At 23.5% G+C, this 26514-nt stretch overlaps 5 protein-coding genes across 5 annotated transcripts; 3 read left to right on the top strand and 2 right to left on the bottom strand. All coding sequences in view use genetic code 6, as the record gives it.

The window, feature by feature from the left end:
* Positions 1–814: 814 nt before the first annotated feature.
* On the bottom strand, positions 815–1304 carry TTHERM_00849300 (hypothetical protein; the record flags this gene model as incomplete). Its single annotated transcript, XM_001019232.1, has 3 exons — positions 815–845; positions 939–1163; positions 1261–1304. The coding sequence occupies 3 exons, from the start codon at positions 1302–1304 to the stop codon at positions 815–817; spliced, it is 300 nt and encodes a 99-aa protein (XP_001019232.1).
* Positions 1305–1352: 48 nt separating this feature from the next.
* TTHERM_00849310 (transmembrane protein, putative) lies at positions 1353–5686 on the top strand (the record flags this gene model as incomplete). The annotated part of the gene is made up of 7 exons (XM_001019233.2): positions 1353–1421; positions 1517–1591; positions 1679–3073; positions 3133–3854; positions 3915–4978; positions 5038–5380; positions 5575–5686. 7 exons carry the CDS (start codon positions 1353–1355, stop codon positions 5684–5686), a joined length of 3780 nt encoding a protein of 1259 aa, XP_001019233.2.
* Positions 5687–6515: 829 nt separating this feature from the next.
* On the top strand, positions 6516–8072 carry TTHERM_000849319 (hypothetical protein; the record flags this gene model as incomplete). Its single annotated transcript, XM_012798423.1, has 1 exon — positions 6516–8072. The coding sequence occupies exon 1, from the start codon at positions 6549–6551 to the stop codon at positions 8070–8072; it is 1524 nt and encodes a 507-aa protein (XP_012653877.1). The 5' UTR covers positions 6516–6548.
* Positions 8073–8879: 807 nt separating this feature from the next.
* TTHERM_00849320 (ADP-ribosylation factor(Arf)/Arf-like (Arl) small GTPase family protein) lies at positions 8880–9458 on the bottom strand (the record flags this gene model as incomplete). The annotated part of the gene is made up of 1 exon (XM_001019234.3): positions 8880–9458. The coding sequence occupies one exon, from the start codon at positions 9456–9458 to the stop codon at positions 8880–8882; it is 579 nt and encodes a 192-aa protein (XP_001019234.1).
* Positions 9459–12398: 2940 nt separating this feature from the next.
* Positions 12399–24581, top strand: TTHERM_00849340 (transmembrane protein, putative; the record flags this gene model as incomplete). The annotated part of the gene is made up of 7 exons (XM_001019236.2): positions 12399–14638; positions 14695–15839; positions 15893–16271; positions 18077–18170; positions 19864–22292; positions 22359–23509; positions 23818–24581. 7 exons carry the CDS (start codon positions 12399–12401, stop codon positions 24579–24581), a joined length of 8202 nt encoding a protein of 2733 aa, XP_001019236.2.
* Between the last annotated feature and the right edge of the window lie 1933 nt (positions 24582–26514).

Below are 26514 nucleotides of genomic sequence, written 5' to 3' on the forward strand. Positions count from 1 at the left end.
TATATTACATTAATAACTATACAATTAGTTCTACTTATACCTCAAGGAATCTAATTTAGATATTACTAGAAGATGCTTTTACTTTAATTCAATTACTAATGGTAAGCTAAGCAAAAAAAAAAAAAAACAACTAAACAAACAAATCAAATCAAATATATGAAAATATTTAAAAAATAATAAAAATTAATTTAAAAATATTAAGCTTAAACACTCCTTCAAATTTAAAATTTCAAAAAAGTATGAGATCTTAAAGTCAAAATTTAGAAAGGATTATTAAGAGCTATTTTTACTTAAGACAGGATTTGTTTGAAAATATATAAAGACCAGCTTTAATTGGGATTGTATTGCTTTTATTTAAATATTACATTTAGATTTAGTTATGCTATTTTGAATACTATAAAAATAATCAAAACAACTCATACATAAAAAATGCTTAAAAGCTAATGCTTCTTTATTAATTCGAAAGTAATGAGGATTAATACCTGAATTTTAAAATTCTTGCAGGTTTACTATTAGTCAACTCTTTTGTAATAGCTACTGTCATATTCTGTTTCATTTTAAAAATCATAAAAAAATATGACAAAATTTATTCATTTTTCATATTCTTTCTTAAATATTTTTTGAGTACTTATACTTATGGCTTAGGGTATATTTCTGCATATATTTCTATTAAATTTTTGATAACAGAAAAAGAGTTATTTTAAATTGCTTGCGCAAATTATTCTATTACAATCACCATAAGTAATTTATATGTAAACTAATCAGTTCTTTTAAATTATTTTATTTAAATAGTTGCTATTGTTTGTTAAGGTGATCACAGCTCAGTGTATGGAAGCAAAGATTTTCTATAAAAAAGAAATCATTTAATTATTGTTATTGTTTAAAAATTAATAGATTAGATAAGCATATTTATCTATTGTAATAAAATATCTGCAAACTTTTTTATAGCTTATACTTTGGCTAATTTTATTTTAAGGTCTCTGGTTTCATTCTATGTGCACCCTTATGTTTCTTAAAGATGCTAAAAAATTGATTTTGGTACAAATCTAGCTATTATAATGATACCTTTAAGCATTCTTTTGAATTCTTTGAATATTATCAGTGCTTACATAGAAGTAACACCTTTTCTCTTAGCCCCTCTTGCTTATATGACTGGAAGTACACTAATCAAAAAAAAATATGAAAAAATCATTTAAAGTTGTTATGAAAATATTAGCCATAGTATTTCTTTTGGTAAAAAAAAAGATTTGTAACAACTACCATGTCTTTTTTACGATATCTACTGTAGATTTTTATGTAGCCATTTGGAGTTTTACTACACAGAGTATTCAAAATCAATATACTCTTAATTGATGGAAAATATAATCTAATAGCATGAAGATATTTGTTACGACTATGACTCCTGCTTCTGTAGTTAGCAAGTAAAAATTTAAATTAAGATTTTATCAGTATAAAATTATTAGATATTAAATTACTTCTATTTAAGTCAATACTATTTTTATCATTTATTAAATAGATATAGTAAAACAGTACTACTATAATTACAGATTTCTTAGACTTTAAAAGAAGAAAGCAGTATATTAACAGCTATGTAAAAAAAATATATACTATTTTACTAGGAAAGCAACACTAAATTAATCACTAAATTTATCTTAACTATTACTAATTCTTAAAATAGGAGATTAATAATAATAATATTCTACTTATAGAACTACAAAGATATAACATAATCCTAGTAAAATAAAGAATGGGTATATATGTAAGAGCTTAAGTAAATGCAATTATAGAGTAAGCTAATCAATAATATCTTAACTATTCAAGTATTTCTTTGAATGTTGTTAATAACTTAGACACAATTAAAGACCTTAAGTCAATTATTTAATACGATGAGTACCTAGTAAATGTAGAAACAAAATTTTAGGAATGCATCAGCCACAAAAGAAAGCTATTAGAATAAATATCTTCTCATCATATCAATTTAAATTACTTAAAAAAGGATTTACAGAATTTATATTATGTAAGAAATTAGTTGGAGAAGTAACTATTTATGCTTTCTTCTCTTTAAATACAGAGCACTTATCTCAAACAACTTTGTAATGCATACAACATATCCTTTAAATTTGATGAAAGATTTAGCTAAAATTTGAAAAAATTAAATATTTAGAGGAACAGAAATTTATAATTTTTAATCGAGGAAGGGTGCGGATTTTTTGTGTCTCTCTCTGGTATTAGTTTAGGTAATATTACTAAAACGACAAGAAATTTTAGTGAAATAACCAACACTTTATCTAATGGCATCGGAAAAAATATTGATTTTTTAATCCCTAAGCAGTTATAAAAAAGCCATGAAAAGCTATTAAAAAATTTCCTTTATAGAGACGGAGTTGATAATAGCACATTTAATAAACCCCTTTTGCTAGGCTGTGATGAAAAAGGATGGGCTTTTCCATTTGAGTTAAAATATCAGCTAACTCTAATAGATAATTCTCAAATCGGTTTAGCTTGTCATTTAAAAAAACACCCAGATGATCATTTCTATGCTAGTGTAAATCTCAATGTTGAATGTTAAGTTATAACAATGAGCTACAAACTTTATAAATTGCTTTTTAGTTAATCATAAATAAAATTATAAATAAATGAAATAAAACTATCTTAGTACATTCCTCTACTAATCCATATTATCTAATAATTTTTAGCTTCAGCAGAGAAAGATAATAAACTTTAGGCTACCAAATCAAATCATGAAACTTTATTTATTTTGCCTAATAAATCAAATAATTTAGAAGTAATTGATACAAAATAGAAATTTTCCGAATCTGTCATGAAATGTAATGTTTATTTAGTTTCACTAGGCTTAGAAATACATAACAAGCACTTTATGGAGTTCCTCAACATTTCATTTGATAAAATTTAGCTTGTAACGGAATAATAAAAAAAATTAGATTACGTACTGAGCTTAAATAGACATCTAACTAATCAAGATATCTCTATTTATAGTGAAATTAAAAATGAATAGACATCATTAAATATTATCAATATCCTTGATATTAATACTAATATAGAATCTCAAACAGTAAAATTCATTTTGTATTTATTTATTTACTTACTTACTTATTTTATTTTTAATTATAGCAAAGAGATATGAAATCACCTATGAATTTAATTTGTAACATTACTTCTCCAACAAATATTATTACTAGCTTGAATGATTTAGACCAAGATAAAGAAAATTTTCTGAAAAGACAAATTAATTAAACTATTGAAGGAAGTGGCATGCAAAATTTGAGTGCTTTAAATGATATTTTTAATTTGCTTAGAAGGAATAGTCCTGAGTCAAAATATAACAGCACTAATGCAACAAATTAAAACCATATTCCTAATTAAAATCTGTAATCTTTAAATGAAAATTCATTTTAAATTGTTTTAGAATCAGAAAGAAGCAAATTAAATCACACTTTTTAGCAATCTTATGTCAAATCTTATAGCTCTGATTAAGTCTAATCATCTTAGTAATTACTATAATTACTTTAACCGACATGCTTGAGCCATCATACTTCAAGTACAACTATTAGGAGTAGTTAAGAAAGCGCTTAGTAAATACAAAATATTATTTAAAATGCTTTGACAGATTAGAATGGAACTTTTGCCTAAATTTGTAACTAAGCATTAAGAATTTAGGATAAGATAAGTGATAACAATAAACCTAAGAGCTTCTAATAATTAAGTTACAACTCTCTATCAACTATTAAAGAGAGTGAATTAAAGTCTAATTTAGATAGCAAAGTTATTTCTGAATTGTAGGATAATAAACTATCAACTACGACTGGCATTAACTCGAAATAAGCAAAACAAAAGTAAAAAAAATATTTTTTTAATAATTTTTTTAATAAAATTTAAAATAAATAATAAAATAGGTATGCTCTTAATAAATTTAGCTAAAAAAATAATGGCCTTTTTGGAGTATAGATAATTATCTTTTTAGAATATTTATTGCTTTTTATTATAGGAATGATTGTATTTAGTGATTTTATAGATATTTTGAATCATTTATATATTGGTAAAGATAGTTTTTTGTACATAAACTGGATGAGCAGTTTTAATAATATTGTTAGCACTTCAAATACTGATTTATCTGCTCAATAACTCCTTAAACTCAATTTTTATGAATTTTAAAACTTAGATTAATCAGTTGAATTTAATAAGTTTTTGAGCAATGAGTTGATGTAATCTTCTTAAAGAATGAATTAGCTAATATAGGAAATACACCAACCTAATAGCTAAGATTTAATAACATTTTAAAAAATAATTGATAAGCCAACATAACAATAACTTTATTCAACTATTAATAAAAAATAATTACTTATAGATAGCACTTTTATTTATTAGTAAGTAACTTAATCTGCTTATTTACACATTGAAGCTAATAATTTGGATTAAAATAAAGCTGCTTAAATAAATGCTTAGCTGAACTTTTAAACCTTAAATTCATTAATTTATAAAATCACTATGAGCATTGATTCTGATTTTAGAAACAATTCTCAATAATAACAAAATTTATCACTTAGTAGACTCATAATATTTGCATCAGTCAGTCTAATTATTGCAATTAGCTTTTATCCTTGCCACAAGTATATCATAAACAAAGAATAGTAGATTTTAATGCTTTTTTCAACTTTTGATAAAGATATGATTAAGTAAATGCATTCTAATTTACAATATTGTGAGAAAATTTTTAAGTAATGTTCTGTTTCTAAGAGTAAAGACTTGCATTTTGCAAGAAGCAAATCTATAATTTAAAATGAAGCATCGCCTGTAAAGAAAAAAAATATAAGCACAACCACTCCTTTAACATTTTCACCTTTTAAGGTTATTTTCATAATTTTTTTAGCATTCACGTTATTGCAATTAGAGCCTTTAACTCAATATATAGTATCATCATAGTTTTACGAGGTGTGTTCATACAGGTATTCTCTTACAGGTAAATTAATTAATTAATATAATTAAATTAAAATGATTGTTATTTTAAACAAACTATAGTGAGTTTTCTCAATCTTTAATCCATAATTATAGAGATACTCTAAGGCAAATAGAATATTTTCTTATCGAAGCTATTTCCAAGTTATTCTATATTAGATTACTCTTATTTTGAAGATTTTGCTAAAAATAGATCAGTATGGGCAGAAGAAGATATAGTGGACTTTTAAAAGCAGCTTGGAAATAAGGATCTATTTTCAAAATTTAGCAAATCAGAATATAATAATTTCTTTTTTTAAGCTCTCGAAAGTAATGGGTGCAAAGCCATTAACGAAAGATAATAATATTGGGAAGATATTTAATTTAACTATTAGTAATGCTTGTAATCTAGTAATGGAATTCTTGAGTAAGGAATGATACTAGCAATAAAAAAATATATAGATGAATATCAATCTTTTTATCAATTAATACTTTAACTAAACGACAATAATTTTGCTCAAAATTTAAAAGAATACAGTAACTAAATTAATATATTAGACAGCTTTAAACACAGACAAGGATTAATTTAAAGTATTGAGATTTTGATAAATTTTCTTAAAGAAAATAATAGCTAGTAGTATTTGCAATAAATTTTGATATAAAAGATATTAATAACATGGCAATTGATATCAATATTTATAGTCTTTATATTTGGCTTTCTGAAGTATTTTGAAAATATGAAAGCTAATTTACAAAAATGCAAAAAATACATAAATTTAATAGAAACGATTATAATAATTAACAATCCTTATATTTGCTCATATTTAAAGCAAAATATTTGAAAAATGTAAGCTAAGTAACAAATTTTATAAAGCATGAAATTGATTAAATTCTTTTCCTGCAACTAAATATTAAAGTAACTCCAAATATTAAAATAAACCTAATGAAAATAAAATTATAAATCTTGAATGTTATTGTAAATATTTTTATATAAAATTTTATTGTTATAATAATGGTTATAGGTTAAATTTATTATAAGATTCATGTTTATTACTCATTCTCATTTTAGTTTTTCTGATCCACTATTTCATATCAGGTTTTTGATATATCTTAAAGGTAGGAATTATTTAGTCTGAGATAAAAATACAAAATAATCTTTCTCAAAAAATTCAGAAATGAATTTAGAGTATTAAATTTCAATTTACTTTTTATGTAAATGATTCATGCACAATAAAAAACTTTTCATTTCTCACTAATTTTTAGAAATTAATTAATTTTTTTTCAGTAATTTAAGATAATCATTTTCTATCTTAAACTAGATCAAAATTCAAGTTTATGACAACTAGTAATGACGAATTTTAAAAAGCATGCAACTGTCACAAAATTCATCATATTGTTTAAAAAAAAATAGGGAAATTTCAAAAAAGATACTTCCTCTTAATAATAAATAACACTCTCTCTTTCTCTTTCTTTATTTATTTATTTCTCTCCCTCTCTCTTTGTATTTTAAGAATATTTCAAAAATAAATTATTTGTCTTTGATTTAAACAATATTTATTTAAAATAAAAAAATAAAATCAAAAGCAATAAATTAGATGTAAAAGTATCTTTTAATAGCCCTATTAGCTGCTTCTTTTGTAGCAATCGTTTCTGCTTAAGCAACTTAAGACCAAGTACTCACCCTAGAAAACTACGAAGCCATTTTAAATCAATGTCTCTAAAAAGTATAAAATACCTGTGATGGAGCTACAAACAAGCTTAGAAAAGAAAAGGACTACATTTTTGTTGATAATAAGCAAAAATTATAAAATATTAACAAAAAAAATCAATAAAGTTTCTAGCAAGTACACACAAACAATACCTTTAACGGTACAGTTTCAACTAATTCTACAGTACCATGCGGCAATTTTACAAATTCTACTTCTCCCATCAATTCAACTAATCCCCATAGCTCCTATAACAACACTTACACAAATTAAACTCACCCAACAAATACAACAAATCCTAATTAAAATAAAACTTAGTGTTATCCTTCTAATAACTCAACAAACACAACAAAATTGAGAAAGTAAAAGGGACACACTTTTGTTAACAACAAGAATACATCTGAAAGTATTGAAGAGCACTTCAAAAATTTTAGTTTCTAGCAAGTTAATGTCAATTCTACTAACAACTGCACAAATTCTACATCACCATGTAAAAACTCAACAAATACAACTACTCCTACAAACACTACAAGTCCTACAAATACTACAACTCCAGTAGCTCCTAAGAACAATACCACACCAACTAATACTACAAGCCCAACTAATACCACAACTCCAAATAATCCTCCAGTCACCCCTAAGAATAACACTGCACCAACTAATAATACAACTCCAACTAATCCTACAGTTCCTGTTAAGAATAATACCACTACACCAACTAACTCCACAAACACAACTACACCTTCTAATCCCACTAATCCCACTAATCCTACTAATCCAACAGTTCCTAGTCAACCCACTACTGATAATGGAAGCTGCAAAAAGGCTAGAGATAGTTATGCTTAATGCATTACTAGCAGCTATGATCTTGGTTTATATTAAAAGTCTAGTTTTTATGATGCTGGATTTTAAGGATATGGAAAATATCTTGCCACTGCTTCATAGAATTGTGAAAACTAAGCTTTAGCAAATAACTAATAATCTGCATTTGCTAAAAGATAACTTGACTAATTTAACGCTTGCTATGCAAATATGGCAGGAGTCTAAACTAGACCTACTACTTCTTAGACTATCAGTGAATTTGCCAGATATTCTACTGGTTGTAAATCTAAATTTGCTTCTGCATGCGATTAACCTTGCTTGGCCTCATATTCTAAATTTGAATAATGTGTTCAAGCATGCGAATCAACTATCAAGGTTTATACTGGATATGACATGTAAGGATAAGTCAAAAATCATATGACAGCATGTGTTAAATCATGTAATTTAAGCACATCTATCTCAAAAGATAAAAAGGCAGGCCTTGTCTTTAAGTGTATCGCAGAAAATTCATCTCTTGTCGATCCTAAAAAGGTTTCTTCATTCATGCTCTAATTCTTTGCTTTATTATCTTTTGCATTCCTATTATTCTGAAAAATGTTTTGCTAAAGGTTTTTATGTTTATAATATCAAATTTAACAAAATAAATTGATTGTCTGATTTAAATTTTACTTTCTCTTTAATTTCAGTAAATAATGAATGAATGATTACTTTTTTTTAAAAAACAAAATTTATTCCAAAAAGATAAATTTAAATTTTTTTCTTTAATTATTTTTTTTATTTCTGTGAAATTAAATTGTAAAAATAATTTTAGTTTCTTTCTCTCAATAAATAAAAAAGTGATAAGATTATATTTCTTGGTGAATTAGTGGATTTTTAGTAGATAAAATATTATAGCTTCAAAAAAAATTGAAATTATTTGTTTACATAGCATAGAGCTTTCTAATTTAAAAATACATCATTTGAAGTTTAACTAAAAATCATAAAATAAAGCAAATACCAAATCCTATTGGAAATTATGAAGTTAATTTATAAATAAAAATGGATAATAGGTTTTGGGTAAAATATTATAAATTTTTGTACAATTAGCTTTTATTTATGAAAGTTGAATATCAATTAATATATAAAATAACATTTTTTTGTTTTGTCAACAAATAAATATAATTAAAAAAGGAAGCTATAGTGTTGAATTTATTACTTTATTTATAATTAACTAGCTATTTGTGATTTAATACAAAAATGTAAGATAGAACAACAATAAAATTTTTATATTAATTATCATTTTGATAAATTGAAAGAAAAATGAATTTGTGTTTATATATTTATTTTTTCTTTTATTTGTTATTAATTTGAAGTATGTATGGGGTCAATGGGTATTTGTTTGCTATCTTGCTTGCTTGTTCATTTTAAGAATTTAGAAAGCCATTAGAAACCATCAGCGTAGCCAATCTTTTTAGAAACAGAGCACATAAACAATTCAATGGGACGGCCGTCTATTTCGGTAATCTTTTCTATACCAATTTATGATGAATTTGCTAATCCAAAGTTTATTCTAAGTTCATCTTCAGAGGCAGCTCCTTAAATGTCAATCTTATTACCAAGAATTACAATTGGAACCTTTTCAAGTTCTTTGGTTTAAATGATTTTGTTAAATTCAATTTTTGATTCTTCAAAACGAGCACGGTCAGAGCTATCAACTAAGTAGACAATGCCATCAATAGAAGCAAAATAATTTTTCCATGTTTTTCTAACAGCTTCATGACCACCTAAATCGAAGGCTTTAAAGCGGATGTTTCCTAATACTAATTCTTCGGTGTGGGAACCAAGAGTTGGATCGTGCTAAACGAGACGACCATCTTTCAATCTTCTTAACAAAGTAGTCTTACCAGCATTATCTAAACCTAAAAATAATATTTTTCCATTTTTCTTGTAAAGACCTAAGTAGCCTAACATATTTTTGAAAAAGTCGAAAATGAACATTTTTAATCGCAGCTTTTTATGTATTTATGTATAATTATTTATTTATTTAGATGTTTTAATTAAAATTATATATTTTTGATATTAAATTTTTTTATCAATTTTAATAAGTAAAAATAAAGTTGTTTTCAATTTATATCTGCATTAAAACTTGATTATATAGTGAATTATTATCACATACATAAATTGCATAAAGAGTTTCTTACTCTCAAATCAATGAAACTTTTATGGTTTTTTTCATTAATTTTCCCTTTTCCCCCATTTTAATCATTAATGCTTTTATTAATTTAAATGAATATTTTTATAATTAATTCAAATAGTTAACATCAAATGCTATCTCTTTACGAATTCACGATTTTCTTCCACGTATGTTTTGTTTGGATTCTGGCCAAAGAGGAGTAAATGAGTGGTATAAATTTTAAAAACAAATTAATTAATTTTATATACCCTATTTTATTAAGCTTTTTAGCCTAAATAAAATTATCAAAGTGGGATAAGAGTAAAAGTATAATTTAATCTAAAAATGAACGATACAATATAAAATGAAGATTTTTATTATGTCTTCTTTTCAAAAATTAAAATAATTTAATCTTAGCACAAAGCAGATTAAAAAGCATTTTATTTTCATAAAATTTTTGATAATAAAGATTAAAAATTATTTAATACCTTGTAAATAAATTTATACAAATAAATAAAGCTCTTTTTTCTGATTAATTACGTCATTAACTTTTAAATTATGCAATGTCAATATGTTGTAATTTACTCTTTATTTAATTATTTTAAGGAAAATTCAAAGTAATAATACTTTAAAACAATTGTAATTTTAATAAAAATCTTTTTGTGGTTTATAAAAAAATAATATTTTTAAAAAGTTCTCCACTTAAAAATTTGTTTTTTTTAAATGATAAAAAAACAATTTAATTATGTTAATTCTTAACTCATTTCAGAATTGATATTAAAGTATTTAACTTTAAAATATGTATTCAATAAAATTCAATTCATAAATAAAATAAATGTAAAAAATTCTCAATATGCTAACTCAATCAAATTAATAAAAAAATATTTTTTTAATGAATTTTTTATGTATCATTTATTTGATGCTTGTAAGTTGTTAAAATAAAATTGTAAGCATTTATTTTAGTATTATTTGCATAGTATTTGAAATTCATGAATAAAGATCTAATAATAATTGCCAGTCATCTATAGAATTATTAATATCTATATATATAGACAGTATTTAATTTTCAAAATTTTAGTTAACACAAATAAAGCTAAGTCAATCAATAGTCAGTACTCTCTTTGATTTTTAGTTAATGCAAGTATTTAAAATAAATCTAAATTTAATAAAAAGTTACTTAGAGATCAAATAAACTGGTAAATAATAAATAAGTATAATAAGTTGAATAAAAAATAGCGATAATAAATAAATGATTAAAGATAAATTTTCCAACAAAACTATTTCACTTTCTGGTGTTAGATAAAAAATAGAGTAGTTTTTTATAGAGTAACTACTGTAAATATTTACAAAATTTGATAGGCCTTTCAATTTGAGTATATTCCTTCTTCTTATTAAACATTTTTATGTGCTACAATTCAATTTTAGCAAGGATTATTATGAAAGTAAAATGTTAGATTATAAAAGCAACTATTAATTCTACTAGTTATTGATAATTGAAGAATGGTTTGATGAGTAAAATCTACTATTTTATATATTATTGAGTCTTAATATAGCTCTAGCTCTTTCTTTGATTGTTTTTGTTTCTTTTTTTCTGCTTTCTAAGTAGCTCAAAATTTTTAATTTCTACTCGTTTTACTTCAAAACATATGGCTATTTAGTATTTCTCCTGTCACTTTTATTTAGTTTAAATGATAAATATTAAAATTTCGGATACTTGCAAGTGCTTAACATAACTATAACTATCTTATTGTGTAATAAAATTTATAATTTTTTTTTCAAAAATTGGGATGATACTAATATGTAATTTTTTTACAAAATATTATTGGTTTGACTTAAACAGTAAAATCAAATTTTATAGAATCTTTTGTTTGCCTTTATTTTAAAATTAGAAAAATAATTTTTTGATAAATCTAAAAATAATAATTTACTTTTTAAAGATTATGCTATTCCTTTTCATTTTCTTTAATTTAATGCTTAATTTTGTAAAATAAAATAGAATTAATCATCTTTGTCTGTGAATTAGATCATAGGTATGAAATAAATGATTTCCTTGCTAAAAAGAGTTCTTATAGTGATTTTATTTTAATGATTCTATAGCTTGTATCTATCGTTGTATCTAGGTTTTTTAATCAACTAATTCCTCCTTATTGTGGATTTTTTTATAATTTAATTAAAATAATCTATGACTTATGGAAAATTCCTTATTCTCATCTCTAAATATAGTAAATTGATATAATATTTACTTCGATTAATTTGTACATTTCACTCACTTTAATATTGTTATAAAATCTACACACAGAAGTGAATATAAATGTAATAATAATTTGTATTATTCCTTTTTGTATTTAATTTGGTAAATAATTGCATTGCTAAAGAGTTAATCAGATCATTTCCAAAATTGAACTACAAAAATCATTAAACAATTTAGGGAATTAATAAAATAGTTTAGATATTAATCATTTAGATATTTATCTCAGGTATTTATATTAGAATGTAGACTGCTCTCTTTCTCACTATGTCACTTCTTTTGACTCAGTATTTTTAAGTTAAATAATTATTGAGCATCACTAAAGTTGCAATCAGTATCCTAACTGTTTTTGTGAGTAATATGTAAATAGACCTTAATATTATATAAAAATAAAATTTTTACTTTCAAATATTAAATCTTATTTTTTTCGAATTTTGCTAAAAGCCTAGAATTTCTTAAATGAAATATATTATTTAACTAAAATTATATATGTTAAAATACTTTTATTGATAAAAAGATGAATAAAGAAGACATAACAAAAAACGATCTCTTAAATGATAACTATAGAAGACAATATCTTATTTATTACATTTAATAAATTTATAAAAATTATTTACATAGTATACCTAATAGATAGATTGATAATTAAATATATTCAGGTTATATAGCATTTGTTATAGATGGGCTTGAGAATCAATCAATTGCTTTCAGAGAGATTTTAATTTAAAAATCTAGAAAATATAAATAGTCTACCTTTCTTTAAAAATAAAGAATTCTATACTTTTTAAACTTGGCTATTCAAAAGTTTCGAAATAAATAACTAAATAACCAAAATAAAATTAACCTCTTTTCTATTATTGAATTTGATTAGGTATTAGAATAGTCTTAACACGAATACTACAAATGTTTACTTAAAAAGCTTGAATTAATCAAACTTATTGGAGTCGATTTTATTAATTTACAATCATTTGAAAAGGAAGCTAATCAGCTATTTTTTGACCGTTAAAGGCTTTATGAAAAATTATTTGCTTTGTAAAAATGTAATCCAAATAATTAACCCTTGTAAATAATTTGTGAAGGCTATGATGAATGCCTTTCTATTCAAAAAACATTTTAAATTCTCTACTAATAATAAAATAATAATAAAGGCAAATTTAAAAAAAGTATTCCATTTTATTCAGAAGATGCTGCAGTTGCTTACATTTCTATGCAAACTAACATTGGAAAAATAATTAAAGTCTCAAGTAATTTTTCTTAAGTAGTTCCTTTAGTTAAAGATAGCAAATAAGCAATAGGAAAAAACATAAATTTTATGCAACCAGAATAAATTGCTTTAGTTCATTAAAATATATTGCAAAATTGTTTAGATAAAAAAACACTAAGTGAAGAAATCAAAGATTACCCTTTGATTTTAGCTAAGGATCAAAACGGATGGGCTATTCCTTATCATGTTAAAATATAAATGTGTATGATTGGTTTTGATGAGTTAGGAGCAAGTGGTTGGTTAAAGTAAATAATTGACAACAATATATATTTAATGAGTTCTTCTGTAAAAAACAATCTGAAAATTTTCTTAGTAGATTAAAACTTCTTTAAAACTATCTTATAGGATATAGTATTATTCCAAGATATTAAGAAAATCAATTTAAGTAGTATCATTCCTTTGATAAATTTAATTTTAGAAAAAGGTATACAGGGATAGTTTTATGAAGTCCTTGCAATAAAGCCTTAAGATTTCAATGATGCAATGAAATAAAGAGATTATTATGATGAAAAGTTAATTCAAGACTTATTAGAAATGAATTTATATAAAATAAAATTTACCTTTTATAATTTAAATAACTAATTTATACAATTTATTCAGTATTAAATAACTTCGATAACTCCCATCTACAATTTCAGTCAAAAAAGAGAAGCTATTAAAAATTTTAAAGCTTAGATAATTTAGTTTGTTGATTTTTAGTAATTAAAAGTTACTTACGAAGAAGTCATCAAATCTTAAATTTCTATTAATTAAGATTTATTAGATAATAATAATGGAATTAAGTCATCTCATAATATTAGTATAGAGGAAGCAGTTTTTAGTATGTAGGATCAACCTTAATTTAAAGATTAAAATTAAGAATTAATTAATATAGATTTATCTTCTATTAATAGTAAGTTTCCTTCTTAGAAATCTATACGAGATTGCAAATCTTACCAGACCTTAACTTATGAAACAAGGAATAAACAATAAAGTGTAAAATATTCTTCGAGAAGTAACATTTAAGTTAAAAATAAGTCATAGCAAAGGTTAAACAGCTTTTCTTCTCAACAATCGATATTCTCTTAGTAGAATCATTAACAAATAGAAAATGTTCTCTATCCTTAAAATACAGTAGACACTCATAGGAGCTTGCAAATTTTAAGCATAGAATCATTTACTTCACCTATAAATTCAGGTAGAAAACCAATTTTATTCTAAGAGTAGGCTAAACAAGCTTTAACTAGCAAAAATATAAGCCATCCTATTCTCGAAAATTCATAAGAAGAGGAAAATTTGTCTTTTAAAATCTAAGAGAAAAAAAAGTTAAGAAATTTAAATTTCTTCCCTCAGTAAAAAATAGACCAATAAAAATATTCCCATCCTTTAACTTTGAGCGATCCTATTTCGTCTAACTAGCAACCAGCAATTAGAAGTAATTAAAATATCATAAAAGAAGAAATTGAAAAAGATGTAAGTGTTAGTACCACCTTATCAGCTAAGTCTTCTGTTAAGTAATAATATTATACTTATTTAATAAAAAAAATAATTATTTATTTTTAAAAAATAGGGCTTACATTTTAAGTAATATAAAGTCTAAAACTAATTCTAAAAAACTAAAAATTATTAACATATTTGGAATTGTTTGTATAGCAATAATTACTCTAGTTAACATAATTGCATTTATATATCAAGCTGAGGAGTTTTACATATAGAAGTAAAATTATGAATAGATATTTTGGTGCTTTGAGCTAAAGAGATTTACATCTTTGATATAAAGTAATAGAGACTTACTAAATAGTTTAATATCAGGCTATTATACCTTTAATTCAGAGTTAGAAGGGAAGAGAACCTATGGGTATATTAAAATTGTAGATATGTATTTATATGAATCTTATAAGAATTTAACAGTTGAGTTGGTTTAAACAAAAGCCATAAATATCGATATATTTACCAAAGCAAATGAGTATTAGGTCCAACATTTTATACCGAACTCACTTGAACCAACTTAAATAACTGCAATGAGTACTCCTTTGACGTTTAAGCTTCTTTTTTTTCAATATTATTCTTATTTGGCTATGTATGACACAAGTCCAATTCAATACAATGCTCTTGCTTCTAAAATTAATGATTTATCATTAAGTAACGAGCTACAAAATGTATATGATAGCAACACATAAATTTTTTATTCATTTATTGATTAAAGCAGGTAATTAGTGACTATACAATTATATTGTATTTCAATAATAACTGCATTTATTTGCATTCTTGTGATACCTATATACTACTAAAGTTAGAAAAAAAAGGAAAATATCTTAAAGCTATTTGCAGTTTTTACTTAAGAATAAATAAAATAGATGCTTTAAGCAGTAAGCCTAAACTTGGAAAGATATTAAATTTAATTTGTCAAAAAAGAAAGAACATTGTCAAATATGAAGCTTGAACTATATTCATCGTATCATAGAAATTAAATATCTGATCTTTAACTGAAACCTTAAAATAACTAGTCTATCATCTAATCAAAAAATATTTTGGTTTAAACTTTTAACTTAAAAAAGAAAAGCATAAGCTCTACTTCTACTATTTCAAAGTTTAGCTTAAATTTAATATTAGGAATATTAGCTTGCTTAGCTTTGAATTAGTTTTATCCAGTCTCAAATTATATAATATAAATGCGTTAAATAGATTACTTTTAACAAAATCTAGACTTTTTAAGTAATTTTTTTTCATTTCATATTTAAATTTACTAAAAATAATTTTATAAAAAGATGAATTTAATTTCTTTGTTGATAACATTACAATATTTATCAAGCTGCGTTATGTAATTACTTATCAATATTTCAGCAAAGCTCCTTAGGCAGAACTATCTGCTGAGTTAGAAAATCTAAAAAGTACTCATGATATTTAGAAATAATTATTTCAAAAACTAATAGAAACATTTTCAAAATTTGAAAGCTTCGATGGATATGAAAGAGAGTAGTATTAAAATTATTTAAGCAAAGTATTTAAAAGTAACATTTGCGATACAATTTTTGACCCTAATTAAAACCACTTCAGAGATATTTAAATTTCATATGAAGTGTGTAAGTAAATAAAAGGAGGAATATTCTAAAAGGGATTGATTGTTTCATTTAAAGATTTGATAGGGTAATTTTAAAGCTTTTATGAGGGAGCCATAACTAATGATTTCTAAGTATTTAAAAAAGTGATTGAAAACTTTTAGAAGAGCAATAATTTATTAGAGGAATATAGCATGTATTAGTACACTCTTTTTATATGTAAAGTAATTCATTACTTCTTCTAAGATGTCTATACACAGCAATATGAATTTGGGTTAAAGCTATCTTTGATTATAATAACTTTATAATCATTTATAATAATTATAGCACTATTGATCAGTTGGATATTTTTTTTTAGATAAATAGGAAAAAATATTTATAAATCTAAAAAATTGCTAGGACTAATTGATATTAACATATTATTGGCAAATCCATATATTTTATCATATTTTAAACGCAATTACTGAATTATTTATTTCATATTAAAAATTTATATTTTTATAAACTACATTTTTTAGAAATTAACTAACTAACCCATAAAACAGTTAAATTAATTTTATTTTTTTCAATTTTTTATTGATTCTCATATTATAAATTAATTAATTTAATTTCATTTTTAAAATTTTGTAATCAATAACTGGTTTTATTAAACACTAAATTATTTACTGAAAACTTTTTGCTCATTTAATTTGAGTTACACTACTTTTGTATTTTTGTTAATTAAGAAAAATAACTTTAGTTATTAATATTGCTAACTAAATTACATTTTTATATAATCTATATATCTCCATTATAAATAATATACTTAAATCCTTAATCTATGTCATATTATAAATAAACAGTTTTATATAAAGGTATTTAATATTGATAATTTGTATTTGCTATTAATTTAATTTCTTATAAAACTATTATTTTTAAGTTTACTAAGCTGTTCGCATATTTTTGAAAATGAGTTTAAAATATATTTTGCGTTTCGTTTATTTTACCAAACGAACTAACTCAGTTTTTTAATTATCTGTAAAATCTCTAATCAATTTCTATTTTTAATTTGCATGACACGCAATAAAATTCCAAATATTTATTTTAGAGAGAGTGATTAAATTGATAATAAATATTTGTGTGATTATAAATTTTAACTTACAAATATCAAAATTTTTTGCTAATTTTATTTGCTTCTAACTTCTCTATGGATGAGGATTTTTAAACAGATAATCAATTATTTTAGTCTAACCAAAAAAATGATAATTAATCATAAAAAAAAAATGTTAAAAAAAAATAAATATTAAAAAACATTACAAAAATTTATATCATGGGTATTTTTAAATTTTTGATATCTGATTTTGGTAATGTTAATTAAAAAATGCTCTTTAAGTTTGAAAGCATATTTATATAAAATTCTAAATATTAATAATTCATGGAGTTACTCACTCAGAAATAGATTCTATTGATTTAAATAAAAAAAATTTTTTGGAGGAAAATATTAAAATCAAACAACAAAAATAACTCTTCTCTAACAAAAATAGATAGCTACTATATCTTACATTCTAATGAATAATACCTCAATATAAATCGCTACTTTTTATTCTACAAAGCAAACTGATAGATAGTTAATATGATTAAGATGACCAATTAACTCAAGTATTGTTATAAAAAAACTTTTTTAAGAATAATAAAATGTAAAGCAAGGAATGCAATATGCTAATATTTTAATTGAGATAACCAATATCCAAAGCTCTATTTAAAATATAAGGAATTATTTAAAAAACAGCTGATTTTCATTTTTGTTTGAATCAATAAAGTAAGAATTTTTTTATAAATTAATATTGGTTGATTATTTGTTTTTTACTGATAAATAAATTTAGATATTATTTATATTTAATAATTAATAATAAGATACAACCAGAAACAAAAAGAAGGAAAGAACTAACAATAAAACAATAGGGATGCAATAAACGAAATTTAAATAGTAGTCAAATATTTTATTTGGGTAAAAAATCAAACACAAATTTTAAGAATTCATTGCTTATGAGCTTTACTGGTTGCTTAATAAATATAATAGGTCTTACTTATTAAGTGTTATTTTAGTAATCATCAAGCAATTTGAAATCATGAATTTTAACTTCAACAAAAAATTGTACCAAGAGACTCTAAATAAAGCAGCAAATAATAACTAGTATTTTAAAATCTTGATTATTGAGGAGTGGCCTGACAGTGCTATAGATTTAGTTTTTTATTTTTGTATTAGCCTTAACATTTTGCTAATAATTTACTTAATAATCTCTATACTCTTTATGTTTATGTCAAAGAAGATTAAAGGATAATCATTCATATCATTCTTCTTTAAGGCGTATTATCAAGTAATTTTTCTTGGTTCTATATACTCTAGTCTCTGTTAGATAGGAAACATACCTTTGATTTCCATCATTAATATGATTATGACTCTAATAATATGTAAGCATTCAACTATATTTTTTTAATTACACACTGTTATTTTTACATAAAAAAATTGAAAAATTTTCTGTACAAAAAGCAAATACACATACAAGAAAAATGTACAACTTTTTATAAAAGTCAGATTTTAACTATTTTTAATGGATAGATTAACATAAAATTTACTTAACACTAAATTTAGTTTGAGTGAGTAACTTAAAAATATTATAACTTTTTAATTTATTATTTATAAATTTTAATAAGTAACATTAATAAATTTACAAGTACTTAGTTACACTTATTTAATATATAACATACTGCTTGATAATTAAATGAGAATTTTCTAATTTACAATTTTATTCTAATATAAATAGAAATCATTATCACTTTGAATGACTTTGACTATAGATTTGTTTCAAAAGATTTCTTATCTAGAAGATACTATGACCATGAAATATTTTTTGTCTTACTTAAAGTTATTTGTCTATTTTTTTTGAAGTATGGATAATACAATATGCTTCCTTATGTAGCTCTTATTTTCAATTTTATTAAGCTCATTTATTATTTGCTAAAACATCCACTTTCAAATTAAAAAATTCAAGAATTCGAGTTTTGCTTAACTACTACAAATATGTATATCTCCCTCATATTCATATTAGGGTCATTCAACAATTCTCTTTTTGATTATATTTTCATTATTTTATGCTGCATTCCTTTCTCTTATTTTGCTGGGAAAAATATCTTTAGGTTTAGATTGGTTTCATTTTTATAAAATTTTAAAGGATAATATATTACTGCAAATACTTAGAAAGAACTCTAATCATTAGATTTTTATTTAAGATATATAAACAACAACATAGATTGTACTTTAATTTAATACGTCTCCTCACCTCTAACTATTATTCTAGAAAAAATCATAACAGAGCATCACCAAACATGTAAATTGTACCCTAACTGCTTCTGTGCAAAAAATGTAATCTATTTCTTTTAATTAATTTAAATATTTAATTTTTGGCAAGTAAATTAAAAAAAAATAAATGTAAATTAGAAAATTCAATCTATAGATTCATAATATAATTACAATTACTTTCAAAAATAGCCACAACTTTAATTTAATCTAAATTTTATTTAATTACTGATATTCCAAAATTGAGTTTTTCTATCTACTGTGGAGGGATAGATCTAATAAAATACTTACAAATTATATTTACATCACATTATTTAATAATAACCACAAATTAAAAATATAGATTGGAAGATATGATATCACAAAAGAGGATATTTTTGGAATTGAGTATCGCAAGTAATACTTAGACTACTACATTTTGAATTCATTTAGAGATCAAATTAAGAATAATAAGTTAGAAATTAATAGATTTTATTACAGTTATATCACTTTTTGTGTTAATGCTTTAAAAAATTAAATGATTTCTTTCAAAGAAATACTAACAATGCGCTAAATCAAATACAACAAAGTTAATCTCAGACATAAGCAAGCAATCAATTATTTATATGATTTGGCTTGTGAAGAATTCGAAATTGATGCTTAAATGATTCAAAATTCAAATCATGAAAAAATAATTGATGTCATTGACTATGACGAGAGCTTAGAATAATGCTCCAAGGAATATCGCTAATGCTTGAATTTAAAATACGATTTATTATAGACAATAGGACATGATTACATTAAATTACATATGTTGGAGTAATAGGCTTCTTCTTTATAATAAAAACGATAACTTTTGATTGATGAGCTAAATAAACTATTCTAAAAAAATAGCTCCAGTGCTATCTTGTAAAATATTTGTGAAGGCTTAGAGGAGTGTTTAATTATAGAACCAATTTTCACTAAAAAATATGAGTAATAGCGTAAATCAGGCTATTTTCATAAGAACAAAATTCCTTTATACACTGAAAACTCAGCTGCTATTTATATTACTTTGCTGACAGATATTGGTAAAATACTTAAGGTATCCAAGAATTTCAAAGATGTTGTGCCTTTAGTATAAAATAATTTAGAAGCTATTGGAAAGAATATAAGCTTTATGTAACCTGATGAGATAGCATAAGGACATAATTAAATACTTATGAGTAGCTTAGAAAGAAAAAGCTTTAATTTCTCAGTTAAGAACTATCCTATTATTATTGGGAAAAATGCTCAAGGATGGTCAATACCATATCACATCAAGATATAGCTTTGCATGCTAGGAAATTTTGAGTTAGGAGCTTGTGGCTGGATTAAGCAAATAAAAGATGGTTGTATGTATATTTTAACTTCAATGGCTAAAGATGACTTTAAAGTAATGACAATGGACTAAACCATTTATTAAATAATGCTTTAAGGTTATTTCTCTCGCTCATAAATTAAAGGCATGAGACTTAAAAATATTATTCCAATGCTTTAGGCTATTATTGAAAAAGGTTAATAAGGATAAACTTATGAGACAATAGTTGTTTAGCCTTATACTATTCAAGACACTATTTAGGAGAGAGATATTTGTGATGAAAAAATTATCAATTAATTATTTAAATCTAACTTATTTAATATGAAATTTAGCTTCTACACACTAGTTAATCCTCATGTTTCATTCACCATATTTTAAATTTCTTCATTCAAACCTTTAGACGATTTACATAATAAGAAAGAAGCATTAAAAAACTTTAAAATTTAGATATATGATTATATGGACCCAAAAAAACTAACAGCTAATATTGCTTAAAGTTTTAACAGTCTAAATTTAATTTAGGATCAATCCTAGGAGCTAGTTAAAACAGCTTAAAATATAAATATCTAGCAAAGTTAGATAATCAGTTTGCAAAACATTAAAAATGAGCATAAAAATGAAGAAAGTAATTAATTTATATAGAACTAAACAACTTAGGAGTCCTCACTTATTAAAGAATATCCAAAATAGACAAAAGAAAAATAAATAGATGTTAATTAATCAACAAAACCAAAACCCTTTCTAAACTAAATAATGGAAACATCAAATGAACACTGTAATTTAGAAAATACACCTGGATTAGATTTTAAAAAACCAAATAGAATCTCTATCGACTGTATTGAACCACTAAATAATAAGCAAAAAGATGGTAATTTAAAATTAACACAAATGGATTCAGGCACAAGCAGGTAACATAATTTATCAGAATAGTTGGTATTAGGATTAGAAACATAGAGCTTTGCTACATTTACAAATTAGTTGAAATCAATTGGACAAAATGCTTAAGATAGCACTCCTTAAATACTATCAGTTGAGACACATCATCTTTTTAGCTCTGACTCTCTCTTTTTTTCACCTCTATCCTCAAATAGAAAACTTCTCCAGAATCCTGAAGTAAGCAAAACTTTAAATAGCAAGGTAGATTTAAATTAAATCAGCTCACCTATTGTTGAAAATTCATTTGAAGAAGAGCAAGGAACTAAAAATAATTAAAATTCAATCTCGTATAATACAAGCATGAATAAAAATTATTTATAATATTAATCAAAAAATTTGTCTATTTAAAATAATCTTACAAATGTTCAAAAGTCCGAAAACAACAATTAATCTCATTCCCATTCAGGTAATACATCTAAGAACGTTGATAAGAAAACATAAGATGAAAAGGCTCTGTTCGAAGAAAAGGATAAAGAAGGAAGTGTAAAAACAGGAAAGACATCTCGATCTACAGCAAGGTTTTTAGAAATTTTATTTTATCTTTACAATTAATTAATAAATATTTGTTGATATATAAATAATAGATAATAAATAATCAGCACTATTAGATCAAAAAATAACTCTTACAGTGTCCGTTTTATAAATTACTTGGGAATTTTTTGCATATTTGTTATATGTGTGTTAAATATGGCAAGCTTCTTCGTTTAATATAATGACCAAAAATAATAAAAGCTAAATTTTGAAAAGATAGCCTGGTGTTTCTAGATAAAGAGATACATTTCTTTTGCTTTTGGAAATATAGGGCTTATGAATGGGATTGGTGTGAAATTGTATCAGTTTTAATCTCCATTACAGATGGGAGCTTTCGTGAATTATGTGTTGGAATAAAACAAATTAATATTTTAGAAATACAAAAATTCAACAAATGAACTTATACAAGGAGATCTACAAGACATCTATGTTTTTAGCAGAGTGAACAGCTATTAAATTAATATTTCTTTTGCTAATGTTATGGATTAATCATAAATCACCTACATGCCTACAATCTTAACATAAAAATTAACATAATTTTAACAAAATATATATTACACGACCTCTATGTTAGACCAAAATAATCTTAATTATGGGCAATTAGGTATAAACTATAATGATATTTATATAGCCCTTGATAGCATATATAATGACAATAAATAACATTTTTTTGATTAAGTTGATACTAGTAAAACGATAATTACCATATAATTAATTATTATTTCCATAATCACTGGTCTATTCTTTATTCTGATTATCCCCATTTATACTTATTCTATGTATAAAAAAGAAGAAATATTGAAGCTATTTGCCACTATACCTGCTGAAAAAATTATCTTAATGATGATGAAAGTAAGTAAGTATATTGACAAGTAAGAGCAAATGGATATAATTAACTAAAAATCTAAAAATGTAGTTTTAAGCTCTTTAAATCACATAGATAAATATTTAAAAAACAATACAAACCTCAAGTTTTCAGTAAAATAAATTTAATAATTCTCTTCAAATTAAATAGTACTGAAAAAACCAATAGATAATATGAAAAAGAAAAATATTAGCTCAACAAATAGCATTCATAAAATAAATTTACTGCTTTTTGCTGCCTTAATTATATTTTTGGTTATGACTATATTCTATCCAATTTGTAATTACATAATTACGATTTCTCAAGTCAATAACTTCACAAACATCTTGAAATTCTTAAGTAAATATTTTATATAAAAAAAATTTTTTGCAAAACAAAAATACAATTTGTCATATTTGGGCGAGCACCACTCTAACAAATTTAAGCTAAATTATTTAGTCCAAATGAATTATTTTTACTTAAATAATTTGAATATTTTTGGTACCTTTGTCTTTATATTGGGTACCTTTTAAAAACCTCTCTCTATGTTGATAAAATTTTTTCAATCCCAAGTAACCCAATATACATAAGTGCCACTGTATCTAAATTATTTGTTAGAAATTAAATTGTAGATTTAACCTTAATTTATTCTTAAAAAATATAAATAGATTCTTTTGATTATTTTATTGATAACTTGATAAGCTAATATTCCATTAAATGTGGATACACATTTGCAATAAATATGGCTATGTTCTTTCCTGATGGATATCTAGATACTTATATATAGGTTGCCTAATCCTATACCAGCACCACATAACAACTTTTAGACGATATGGTAAGCAATTATCAAATTTTTTAAACACAAAATGGATATAACTAAGACTCTTACAATAATTTCTTTTATCCATTCTTCAAAGATGATGTCTGTAATGTAGTCTTTTAAACTGGCTAGAATCATTTAAGAGATGTTTCTCTCACATTTGATTAATGTAAATAAAGTGCTTAAGGAGTGTTTTCGAAAGGATATTTGGTTGCAATTAAAACTATAACAAATATGTTGGACACTTATTTTGAAGTTGCATACACAAAAAATGTCACTCTATTTAATAGTATGAATTATTAACTTTAATAGCAGCTGCCAATCGATAAGGAATACAAATTTATTTTAGATTTTTTAGATCTTGGTGATGTCCTACATAATTTCTTTTAAGATATTTATAGTAATTATCATGACTACGTTTTGTATTTATAAATTTTTTTGGTTTCACTTTAAATTTTGACAATTTTCTTTGTGATGGCATTTGCTTGGAGATCCTTTTATAATTTCTTGAGTAAAACATATTACAAAACAAAATAACTTTTAGATTTGATCGAAGTCAACACTATTCTCGATAATCCTTATATGGTATCTTATTTCAAAAAAAATAAGTGAAAAATGAAAAAATTTAATTAATTCTTTTGTCTTTTATCGACTTAGTAAGAAAGGACAAATTAAACAACCAAAAATCAAAAATAAACAATTAATTATTTAAATAAAATTTCATGTAAAAACACCATAAATAATCAATTTTAAGTATTTTTATATCTAAAATGTAAAGTTATGAATTAAATTCTATTTTTATAAAATGTTTTAATCATCAGTTAATTTTTTTTTTAATTTATAATTTAAACAATTTTTCTTATGATTCCACGAAAGATATCTATAATATTGTATATTGTGTTTGCTAAAATTAATGCGCAATAAGTTTCTGATATCCAAATTACTGGTAAAATGAATTTAGGTAGTGTATTTTTGATATCCTAAAATTTAAATGCAAAAGAATCATCTCAAAATTAGAAAATCAAATTACACAAAACTTTTAAATCAAGAAAAAAAAAGAAAAATAAAAATAATCTTTTTGAGAAGTAAATAAAGAAATGAGTAAGACAGTTAAGTATCAAAACTAAAGAGAATAAAACTTGAAAGAAAAAACAAAAGTGATCATAAAAAAATTTATATCTGAAGAAAGCTTTAGACTCCTTTAAGGATATGATAGATCATACTATTTAAGCATTTTCTTACTAATATTTAGGCAGTTTTGTATTCTTTAGTTTAATTTTAATGACTAGTTATATTCAGATATCATAAACAAAAATAAATCTACTAGCAACAAATATATTAATATATTTATAATGTAGGAATGGAATGATTCAATAATATAAGCAGTCTTTTTTACATGCCTAGCTATAACTATGTTCCTTTTGTTTATTTTAGTTGCTAATTTTACTTTTTATGCATACAAAAAAAAAATTAAAAAGCTCTCATTAGTCTGCTTTTGCTATAAAATATATCCTTACATAGTATATTTACCTTCTATTTATTCAAGCCTTTGCCTGCTTCGTACCTATATTGTTCTAAGCCTTTTGAACATGGCTCTGACTTTGATAGTGTGTAAATATTTCATTTATATCTTTGAATAGAAAATAAAATTCTTTCCATATAAAAAAATCAATTATTTGCATTTTAATATGCATGAATTAAGAATTTATAACTTAATAAATTATAGAATGGTAAATATTTATTCAATCATAATTTTTCGTTAGTATTTTAAGAAAAATTATGTTGATAAGTAACTTTATAATAAATTTAGATTAATAAATATAAAGAACCTAAAAATCTCAAATTATAACCTTAAATAAATTAAAGTTAGTTAATATTTTTTTATTTATTTATATAATATGTAACAACATAGAATTATCAATAGTATCACTGGATTTTGATTTCAGATTCATAACTAAAGATTTTCTTGCTAAAAGGAAGACTAGGAGTGAGATTTTCATTTAATTGCTTGGCGGATCGGTGCTATGTATACTCTATTTTGGATTCTATTTAATTCTTCCATTCTTAGGATTTACATATAATTTAATTAAGACTGTGCACTACTTGCTTTAAAATCCTTTTTAATCCTAAGAATTATAATAAATAGAATTTAGTCTAACAATTACTAACATGTATATTTCTCTTATATTTATTCTAAGATAAAATACTTCTTTCGGAAGTGATTTTATACTCTTATTTTTATGTTGTGTTCCTCTTAGCTATTTTGCAGGCAAAAAGATTTATGAATTTAGGCTCAAACATATTTTATCATACTTTTAGAGTGGGAAAAATATATTAAAGGAATCTGGAGAAATTAAATCAGAAAGAAAATTAGAGCAAATAGATTTTTATTTCAGATTTATTTATCAATAAATTGATTGTTCTCTAGCCTCATACATGACATCTACTACCTCAATAATATTAGAATAGATAGTTACTTTACATCATGAGTATTGTGAGGATTATCCTACCTGTTTTTGCTTTCAAAATGTATTTTCTTATTTTT

This window comes from Tetrahymena thermophila, assembly GCF_000189635.1.
Source record: "Tetrahymena thermophila SB210 genomic scaffold scf_8254588, whole genome shotgun sequence".
Taxonomy (NCBI): domain Eukaryota; phylum Ciliophora; class Oligohymenophorea; order Hymenostomatida; family Tetrahymenidae; genus Tetrahymena; species Tetrahymena thermophila.